Source organism: Manduca sexta, chromosome 16 (assembly GCF_014839805.1).
Source record: "Manduca sexta isolate Smith_Timp_Sample1 chromosome 16, JHU_Msex_v1.0, whole genome shotgun sequence".
Classification (NCBI taxonomy): domain Eukaryota; kingdom Metazoa; phylum Arthropoda; class Insecta; order Lepidoptera; family Sphingidae; genus Manduca; species Manduca sexta.
Window position 1 is genome coordinate 10077896 of NC_051130.1, and position 11509 is coordinate 10089404.

The following is an 11509-nucleotide window of genomic DNA, read 5'->3' on the forward strand; positions in this document are numbered from 1 at the left end:
GTTAATTTTATGTTCGAGAATGTTCTCACATGGAAATAAGGAATCGTGCTGTGCCACCGTTACAGTATGCAAGATATCAATTAGGCATGCGAGTCACAAATTTAACCCGGTTAATGACTATAAACATACTTAAGTTAGTGTTAATTTAGATCGTTCAGAATCAGCGTGAGATCTTTAGATTTATAACTTGCTTTGGCCTGCCGTTCCGTCCGCGTTAAGTTTTTCCGGGATAAATAAATATTTTTCCCGGGCTAAAAGTAGCGTACAGCACTCCGGAGTAATGTAGCTTTCTATTAGTGAAAAAAATATCGGTATAGTAGTTCCTGAGATTAGTGCATTCAAACAAACAACCTATCCGTTTTACATTTGTATAGTTTAATTTTCCTATAGAAAAATAGTTGTTATAGGATATAAATATAGAAAAAAACCATTACAGAAGAAGAACAAAATAAAAAATAACACCATTTAGGTTACATAAAATATTTAAATCAATTAATATAACAAATGTACAATAGAAATCATATTTATCAAATATATTTTTGTGTTCGGTCAAAAAAGGGTAATTGCAGCATAAAGACTCATGTTACCGTTTGGATTTGGTTTAGTTTGTACGCCCGCCGCGCCGCTTATTTGATATTCCTTTGGTATAGTCCCAGGTAAATGATGTCAGAATACCCTACACGGTGTCTATGCCATTTCCCAGTCCATAATCCATATACTGCCATTCCAACAATGGCGCAAGAAATCTTTATATATCTTCATATTAATATGCATTAGTGGTCGCTTAGTGGACAAAATTCGACCGAATTCAGATTTTTTAAAAGTTGGAGTGTCTCTGCGGTTCTCCTGTACTTCTCTATATGAATTTTAATCAAGTACTTATTCCAAATCTCACACTACTCCGTGCGCGAAATGTGCTTAATGGGTACAAGGGTTTTCTCTACGTATTAATACATACCTAGATTACACATAAAAAGCAAATAAACACATTTCGCTTTTGTCGTAGCCTGGATAAATATTTTGTATAATTTAGCGAATAGGAGCGATTATTTTAAGATTTTAGTAAACCTTAGTAAAGTGTTGGTAAACGTAAAAGATATCTATTATAATTAACACATAGTCACACACACTCACGCCTTTTATCTTCGAAGGAGCGGGCAGCAATTGGTGCATCAACTTTCCGCCATATGTATTCCGTCCCATGATATGATTGGAAGCGAGTCTATCGCCATATCGGGCACAAATTCCTCACTCCAGGCTGATACTGAAATTCTCAAAATCATTGCCCGACAGCGAATCGAACCCGAGACCTCATCACTGAAACCTACCGTAATATAACTACGCCATCGAAGCAGTAAACTTTTAATAAATTATTAAAGTTAAAACTAAAAATGTATACATAACTTTGCATAAAGTTAAAAAACCTACCTTTCGATATATCTAGTAACTAGAATCATATATTCCGCGACAAGAAAGCCGAGATGTCCCCGGGGGTCGTTGATACGCTATCAGTGGGTGATATAGACGCGTCTGAGTTCTCAGGACGCATTGTAACTGGCCAGCTGCAGGCTGACGGACGTGTTGTTTATGAATAAAATTTTACAACTAGAGTTTGCAGTTTGCTGTAATAAGTGGAGACCCGAATTTGGTATTCAAGGTAAGCCTTGAGAATACTGTCTTATATTAAATATTTTTTACGTATTATTGTTTGTGCAATGCATTTAATGTAAGGTAGATAGATATTCAGTGTATTCTTATGTCATTTATTTGATATTTTAAATCTAAGGCCCACTGCTTGATGTGAAAATTCAAGTTGTTTTAAAACTTTATATTGTTTACAGTTAGAATTGAGTTTAATAATAGTCCAACAATTTTCCTGTTTAGGTCGCTTACACAATTGAACTTCCCGTGACTAAAGACCGAATGAAGCATCATATTGTACGGATATATGGACTTGATAGTAAACATTATAAAATATAAATATTAATTAGTGTTTTGCATGGGCGCCTCCAGTTTTACTTTTAGGGAGGTGAATCTGCATAAGTAGGTACTACATAATATCATTATGCCGGCGCCACACATAGCAAAAATATTTGAACATTTGTTTGAATTGAAGTTGAATTTTGCGTATTTGTGGAAAGTTTGTTTACTTAAATGTTTGCGTATTTGCCATTCGGTATCGGTTTTCGACCACACATCAAAGCGTACAAAGTTATCGAGTTGCTTGAAGGAGAACCGATTATACGGAAACCTAAAAGTAAAAACCATAAAAATTGAATTTTGCTCAGTGTTTGTAACTGTGTTCAAATATGTGGCAAAGCCTTTGTTCAAATATTTGTCTGTGTGTGGCGCTGGCATGAAATTATATATTTTTCTTTCAAATAAAAATCGCGCGTGTATTTGCATATGCTAAACCATAATAAAAGCTCTGAGGTCGATAGTTCCCATTGACAATTAGTTATATTTATTGTGATTTGTTCCGGACAGGGGGTGCACGTGCACCTCCTTGCACCCCTCCCGGCGCCCATGGTGTTTTGTGTCCTTGGCTGAAGTATTGGCATTAAATATGAGCAGTAGCGATTAGTTAAACATTGATTTACTTATCCATAAGATTTATAGGTTTTATTTTTACCCAATAGAACAGTACATAAGAGATTACGTTTTCCTGATATCTCCATGCAGTTTATATTTAAACACTAATGTAAAACACGCGTAAATATAAAGTTTTAGTTACGATGATAAATTTGTTACACAACCGACACTAGCGTAGCGTAGAAGTTGTTCATTGTAACAAAATACTTATGAAAAATCACATTCTTGTTTATTGTAAAGCAAATGAGCGACTAGGTCATTCATGGTAAATTATCGCCATTGATTTATTCTTTATAAAATATTAAATGACATTTTTTAAGATGTGTGGATGTTAAAAGGTAGGAAGTTAAAACGGAAACCTTTGTACAGATTTGGAAGTTTAGTAAACAGAAGTCATCTACATTTGAGAAAGCAAAGTATGGGTGTTTTAAAAAAAAATAGGTACAATTTGTACCTATGTAGTGCCAATTTGAAATCTTAATTTGAACAACGCGGTTCATGGTATGCGATATAATATTCATTACGGTACATGGTTCACGTAATGAATATTATATCGCACCTATTTTAGCTTCAAGGTACTAGGTAATATCGTTTACAAAAATATATAAGTACAGAATAATGGAATGAATTAGGTAAGTTTACACGGATTTTTCTCTGGCATGTCCAAGGCACTGCGTGTATTTTCCTAAATGTTTTAAATGCATCATAAACAAAATCATGTCTAATAACAAACAATTTAAACTTATTTAAAGACACAACAATTAAAATGGACGGTAACCTTCCATTGTAAATAGTCGATCGATCAAAATGTGCTTCCAAGTCTCATGGTTTTTAACACTTGTATAAGTAGTTCGAAAGGCCAGCTATTATTTATAAGATTTGTGCTATTAGACTGGCGGTTTCTTGCTGCAATATTATGCAATATTATGATATCTAAGTTATTAATTCATGTAAATACTATTACTATAATAATTTATAGTACTTTGATTCACATCCACAACATTACGTGATACTGTGAATATATTTGAATTTAATGATTGAAAGCTGTGACAATGACCGTCTCGGTCAATTCAATTTGGACCGTAATTTAGCATAACAAAAACACATCTATTGTTCGTTCCGTAACACCACATATTAGGCACAAGGTAAAAAACAAGACATAGTTCTTTTGTTGTAGACTATACACAAAAACATGCCACTTATCAAATAAATAGATCAAGTAGATCGACCAAAGACAGTGTAATTATAGACTGGACATAGGACCAAATTTGTGCTCTAAAAGATATTACCATTAGGTAATAAGGCGTCACTCGGACTTTACAATCTTATTTGAAATGTCCGAGTGATAAAATGTCACAGCGTCCTTAAATATACAAAAATAAAATATTTACAGAAAATATGCACATTAAAAACGTGCACATCACGACATGGGAATAATATGAAGTGTTTTTTTTTATTTCATTTTAGGGACAAAAAACGGTTTCATGCTATAAACTAAGGTCAGGTGGGGCAAGTGCGCCGACGGGGTAAGTGCACCTGCCCTAAAAAAATCGAAAACTATTGATGTTATACAATAACCGCAATCTTATATCAATGCTACTAACTGAAATACGGTTCCACTAAAAAACACAAATGGCTCTGTTCATTTTAATACGATTTATTCGCCATTTTATTTTAAGTGTCATTTAGACCTGTAAACAGAGATGACCACGTAAAAGATAACATCAAATATTTCAAGATATGTAACATATTTCTGTAAGCCAGTAAAGTGAGTACATAGTTTAAACCTTTTATTTTAACTTCCTACCTGAATTTTATTTATATATTCTAAAATAAAGGATTTTTTAGCAATGCGAAAAAATGTACCTCAAAATTTTCGAGTAGGGCAAGTGCGCCACAGTTACTAGTCGTATGGCGCACTTGCCCCTGAACCATATATCACCAGCCTTTTTTGAGAATATGTTTTACTAATATGAATTATTATTATTAAAATGTTATACTTAGCATAATTTTAGTACTCAAGGTATTTTGTTTAAAGCCGTGTTTGTTTTAGATCGTTCGTTTTTACAAAAGAAAAACTGAAATATTTTGGTCTAGAGTAACTTTACGTGAAGAGGATGCAACTGTTCGATCAGGCACGTTATCTGATTCTAATGCAGCTAAAACATATCAAATGTCATAAGGCCATATTCTAAGTAATTGAGTCATAATGCATTAAAATTGTTAATTCCTACATTTTTATATATTTATTTTTTTAGTTTTTAGAAATAAAATGGATTTCATATTAAGGCTACCTTTTTTTATTATTTTTTTAAATATAGCAAAAAAATGTGTAAAATGTTTTGAAGCCCTGATGTACAAATATATGGCGCACTTGCCCCGAATTTGATTTAACAGCCATAGTTTGTTATAATATTGAGTTTTTTTATTTTGAGCAAAATAATATTAATTTATTGTCTGATTGCCTTGAATGACTATAGGTCGTTATCACAAAATATCAAATATTCTTAAATTAATAAAATTACATTCTTAAGTCAGCACAAAAAGAAATTATTTTGCATTGAATCCAGCTATGAAAATTTTATGGCGCACTTTCCCCTACTGACCTTATATAAAGTAATCTTAAACTAAACAAATATACAAATATATAACCCACACCATTGTCTGCGTATTAACATATAAGTAGAATTTTAACATATAAGTTTTACATTAATATTATGCTATTTCACGGTAGATTGAGTAACCATCGCATGAGCGCATTTTTTTTTATCATTCTTCCCTATGACCGCTCTGTATAATCCTAGAATTCTTTGAGATCGACTTTATCCACTAAATGTCAGTGAACGATATATTCCATGTGTGATCGATAATTTGCCTTGGTCAAATTTCTTCTTTTTTTCTTTGTAAGTGTAAAGTCCGAATTGCGTTCAAAGGTTTTTAAAATGACGATATTTATGAGCGGTCATCTCTAATTAACTTCTGGACTAATACAAAAGGTTTTCATATTAATATATATTGTTGATAAATGTTAATTGCAGAACGCTGTAATTCTTATTACTTAAGTATATTTCTAATTTGAAACATGAACCTAATCAATTAGAACTAAGCACAATTCCATGTACTTACTTAATGTTTATGTTTTATTGAAAGAAAGAAAAACGATTGATTAGTCACAGTCAAAGATAAACAAACAAAATGTAGTAAGTACATACTTAAGTAACAAATAAAAAAAAGACTGGTCGCGGCTGTGACCGGCTGATGAATCAGCAATATTGGATGTAGTTATTTCATTAATTAAAATCGCTCGCGGCTTCGTCGCATGAAAAGAATTTCTCGCTACAAAACATTGCGGTCTGCGTTACCAACGCCATCTATTTAAAGAACAGATTAATAAAATCCATTTTTTCCCATGGGATAAAATACCCTATGTGTTAACTCAGGGCGTGGTCTAACCGTGAGCCAAATTTCATCCAAAGCATTGGTTTGAAAGCAGTTCAGTTGTTGCTACGTTTACTTCGCAGAATCATATAAACTTTTTCACATACTTTTGCATTTATATTAATAAGATAATTTCCTACTCATTAGAGTACTCATGTAGGTAATGAGTATCGAACGTGAGATCTCGTCCGCTGCTAAGGATAAGCCATGGTCATCGAGCCAACGATAAGAATCTATAAGTACTCGGTCAAATATCGATGAACCTGCTTACAATATACAGCGTGATTCCTAAACAGGAAAAAGTTTTTTTTTAATTAATTTGGCACAGAAACAAATAACATATTCACTAATTTACGATATTCAGTCTTAAAATTGTACACTGGTAAATTGATTAGTAGTCGGTTAAATATCGATAAACCTTGCAATATACAGCATGTTTAATAAAGAGCAAAAAAAATTTTTTTTACATAACCTGAATATGTACTTAATTTGTATAATATTTGGCACAGAAATAATATACAAATTACATAATATTTACTAACTTACGATATTCAGCATAAAAAATATACACTCATAATACCTGCAAATAACATTCGAATAGACTAGTATTTTAAAGTATTTACTTTTTAGCAATTTAACATGATAAACCTGCAAAAGAGATCTCGAGTAAGTAATTGTAGATTTCTTTAGCTATAGATATTTGCCTTTAAGAGACCTATACCTACTCTGTATTACCTAATTTGTGTATAAAAAGTATTGTTTAAAAAAAGACGCTGTTACAAATGAGTACAAGTTATTTTACGACTGTCGGAGAGGATACACATTAAAAGTTAAGTCACGAACACTAAAAGATTATTGGTTGAACATTGTTTTAAGCCTGCTACAAAGTGTTAATTGTTATGTACTTATTTATTTATATTTTAGGCTTTCAAGAAACCATCACCTAATAGATTATAATTAGCGTTTTTGAAATAAGAGATTTATAAAATTAATGAAAACTGCACATTGTTGTGAATCCAGGGCAAAACAGCGAAGAAAAATACACAATACATCTATAGATATTGTCTAAAAAGTCTGCTATTTTGCCATTGCTTCATAGCTTCTCATAGTATTTGTTACATTACAATTAGAACCCCATTACACGAACACGCTGTATATTTATAAGTATATAGGTAAAAAGAAAAGAATGAATCTTTAGTCTTATTAATATTCAAGTCAAATATACAATGTACTGCTAACGATATGACGATAAAATAAAATCAACATTGATCAAGTAGTCACTTTATACGTCGAATAGTTATAATGAAAGCTTTACTTTGTAAATGTCGCTCTTTTTAACCGTCTTCAAAAATAGAGGTTATTAAATACACGTCAATTAGACGTGTATTTTTTTATATAATCATTTATTCGTAGTCGGTAGTAAAGGGCATATCGATTTGTGAAAGAAAGTTGACGCCAAACAGGCATGTTGAAAAAAATATTTTGGATTCTAAAATGTGCTTGAAAACGAGTGTTGCGTCGACTCTACATTGACTTTAAGGGAGGTGGAGGAGTAGAAAAGCGTACTATGTAACAAAATTCCTGTTTACCTCCATCACCAAATAAAACATGTATTTCATACTTCAGATGCTGGTTGTATGGCTGTTTTCACTATTATCTACTGCATACGCGTTGGACAATGGATTGGCGTTGACCCCACCCATGGGCTGGCTGACCTGGGAAAGGTTTAGATGTATCACTGACTGCAAGAAGTACCCGAATGAGTGCATAAGGTAAGTATTTACATACTTGTAATATGTATCGAGTAGAAACAATAATTACGGACACGTGTAGGCACGTATAGATAGCAAAACAAACATTATACATTGTTACCTGTTTAAAGAAATACTGATAACTGAGTAGTATATTTGTGAAACATTATATGAACAGACTTTTCCCGCCCTCAAACCCGCGATAAAATCCATTAGTTTTATTTCAATGTCAACATTCGCAAAATAAGAAATCATTAACATTCAAACTCATAAGATTATTACATTCCAGCGAAGACCTAATCAAAAGAACAGCAGACTTGATGGTGAGCGATGGTTATCTGGACGCGGGATATGAATATCTGGGTATCGATGATTGTTGGCTCGAGAAGACTCGTGGCGAGGATGGACGCATGGTGCCAGACAAGAACCGCTTTCCTAGCGGAATGAAAGCACTTTCTGATTACGTAAGTGACTTGTTCTTTTGTCACACTTAATGGATAGTATGCCAACCTCCCAATGGCGAAGAGTGAAATATTTCAAAAGGTAACCCGAGGCAATAAAATGGCCTTAGTTAACATATTGCGGCCAATTTAACAAAACAAAAACTGAAATAAACCTAAAAGGAAAGCCGGTAGGCATCGGGTTGTTTGGACGCTTCGCCACTGCAACCTTCTCTAGGCCAGCGTGGTGGCCTAAGGACTAAAACCGTCTTACTAGTAGAAGAGGCTCGTGCTCAGCAGCTCTTGTTCGCATGCAGTACAAAATGTAGATCTGGTATTATTATATTATTATTAGGCTGACTTATTTTTTACTCGAAGGAATACTAGCCATTTATAACTGACGATGATGAAGGCGTCTTCTGATGTTTTGATCTTTAGATATTTTTTGTGCATATGAATAAGGTTTACGTCTTATGTAAGATGCGCTTGAAGCATGATGTCGATTTAATTAATCTGGTCTACTGCGATAATAAGAACTTTTGGGAAACTATAATGAGGTCTCGACTTTCTCCAAAAAAAAAAAAAATCGCTTTTAAAGAATTACGATGTTCATTAGCACATAATCAATTCTATAGTTTGCACTTAAATCTATTAGTATCATGTATACGTAACAGTGGACATGTTCTTTCAAACATTCTAGATTCACGCCAAAGGCCTGAAGTTCGGCATGTACGAAGACTATGGTAACAAGACTTGCGCAGGCTATCCTGGCGTGCTGGGCAATGAGAAAATTGACATCGACACGTTTGTCGAGTGGGAGATTGATTACCTCAAGCTGGACGGCTGTTACATCGACCCCAAGGCTATGGATGAAGGTAATCATCGAGAAGATTGAAAGTACATTTCAGATTTAGTGCGTAGTATACAAGTCCGTTCAATACAGTGCCGGATTTATATTTTTTATGAGCGTAGACCACTTTATTTCCGCCACCCTATGTAGGTAGTTTATATATTTATGTAGGTTTCTAAAATACTTAATAATTTTCCATTTTTTTTGTATTATGGAAGGTAAAAAGTAAAGTTAAATAAATGAATGATTAATTAAATCGAGTGAGGAAATCTACCGCCCATATGAGGCTGCTGCCCATAGGCCGCGGCCTTTACGGCCTATTTGCAAATCCAGGACTGGTTCAATGGTTTATGTGTGATTCTCTAACAGATGTATCTAATATATTGTAGAAACTGCAACGTTTTTATAATTTTAGACTGATTGTTGCTGACGTTATTTTTCCCAGCTCTTTTTGATTCTTGTATGATCATAGTTAGCCCAGTTTTACAACATACATGCCATTCTATTTTTCAGGATATCCTAACTTCGGCAAATTGTTGAATGCTACGGGCCGTCCAATTCTGTACTCGTGCAGTTGGCCGGCTTATCAAGAGGATAAAAGTATGCGGGTACGTTTATAGTATTAATTGTGCGTCTTGGGGTTTGCAAATAAATAAACATGTTCTTGTTATTGAATCCCCTGTTATTGTTAATAGTCATAACCAAGGAATTACTCGAGGAATTCTGGAAGAGCCTTACAAATAAACCATGATTTAAGTACTGAGTCCCATTCACCTTTTTATAGATGATAAAAAAAAGAAAGCGACAACCGTCATTAGTTGTAAGACGATTAAACTAGGCATAACTTCAATGTTTCTTTATAGCCCAATTACGGTTCCATCGCGGAGCACTGCAACTTATGGCGTAACTGGGATGACATCGAGGACTCGTGGGCGTCTCTTACCAAGATCATGAACTGGTTCGGAGACAATCAGGACAGGATGGCGTCACATGCTGGGCCTGGTCATTGGAACGATCCTGATATGGTAAGGAATCTTTCAAGATTTTTACAGCGGTATTAAGTTAGTGTTAGCCTGTGTTTATTTATGGCTTAGAAGTTCCAAAACCTTAATCCAATTTTGTATTTTTTTTTTGTGTATATATTTTAGTCCTCTAATGGTCAAAGACCTCCTCCAATACGTGTCATTTCACCCGGTTTTGGGCCTGGCGCATCTAGTTTCTGCCAGCGACCTTCCGCAAATCTCTAATCCACCTAGGTGGAGGATGTCCTATACTACGCTTGACGACTCGTTTTTGTGTACAATTCAGAGAAAATTATGATATTAGACAAGCTAGTGAGAGGATGCCTATCAGTGCGTTGTAGAGTTAGCTAGTGTACGTAGTAGACTCAGACAAAACGGTATTATTATGTTTAAAGTGAAGGGACACAACCTGTCACGTTGTTCAACATTATATTTGGACTACACAACATTTAGTTCAGGGTTTTCATTACAGGCTATTTTGTGGGAATACACGCTGCCACCATTAGGGGCTGAGTGGAACGGTTAGGTTGGTTTCATAAGTTCTACGGTCCAATGTCGGCATACGGGAGAATAGCTTCATCTGAGCGAGCATTGAATTGAGTCCCTAACCACATGTACCAGGTTAAAAAAACATTGCCGGACGACGGATTTGTGCCCCATTAAAATCACTGACTTAATAACTTATTTTAATTAGAGTCTGTTATATTTCCAGTTATTGATCGGCAACTTCGGTCTCTCTGTAGACCAGGCGCGGGTCCAGATGGCCGTGTGGGCGGTGTTGGCTGCGCCATTACTGATGAGAAGCGTGGACCTCGCCACCATCCGCCCTGAGTTTAAGGAGATCCTACTTAATAAGGACATCATAGCCGTCAACCAAGATGAGTTAGGAAAACAGGGTTTGAGAGTGTGGCAGAAGAAAGATTATGGATTAGTAAGTGATATATAATAAGTATGTTTGTTTAAATCTAGACCTAAATATAGTTAGTAAATCAATGATAACGTTGAATGACGGTATACGCAATACGATAAATATTATAGTATATTGGAATGTTTTGGGTTATTCATCACGGGACTCATTTAAAGTTTGGTCACACGGTCACACTTAACCAAGGCTAGGCGGTTGAGTAGTCAAGGTGTTATGTTGTTGAAAATATAGGTACCTAGGGAGTATTGTTAGTTATTAACGGTTTCATCACTCTTCGTCCCTCCTAAGGATGTTAGATCAAATATAATTTATAAATAGACCGATTATACATGATAGAATAAACAGGATTAGTCTAATAATCCTGATGAAGACTGGCAGCCTCTTAGTCACATAGAAAAGGAAAAAAATGCAATTACCTTATAATAGCTATGAGTGTAAACACGCAATTACTAAGTAGTTTTCTCAGGGAGTGATTAAACAAGTTTTTAATT

The 11509-nt window shown here is 34.4% G+C and overlaps 1 protein-coding gene across 1 annotated transcript; it reads left to right on the top strand.

Moving 5' to 3' along the window:
• Window positions 1-1486: 1486 nt before the first annotated feature.
• LOC115448866 (alpha-N-acetylgalactosaminidase) lies at window positions 1487-11024 on the top strand (the record flags this gene model as incomplete). Its single annotated transcript, XM_037439388.1, is given in 7 exon segments — window positions 1487-1657; window positions 7657-7802; window positions 8071-8245; window positions 8922-9096; window positions 9585-9679; window positions 9935-10096; window positions 10806-11024. Coding segments are annotated over 6 exon segments (972 nt in total), but the record flags the coding sequence as incomplete, so codon positions are not given.
• Window positions 11025-11509: the final 485 nt, after the last annotated feature.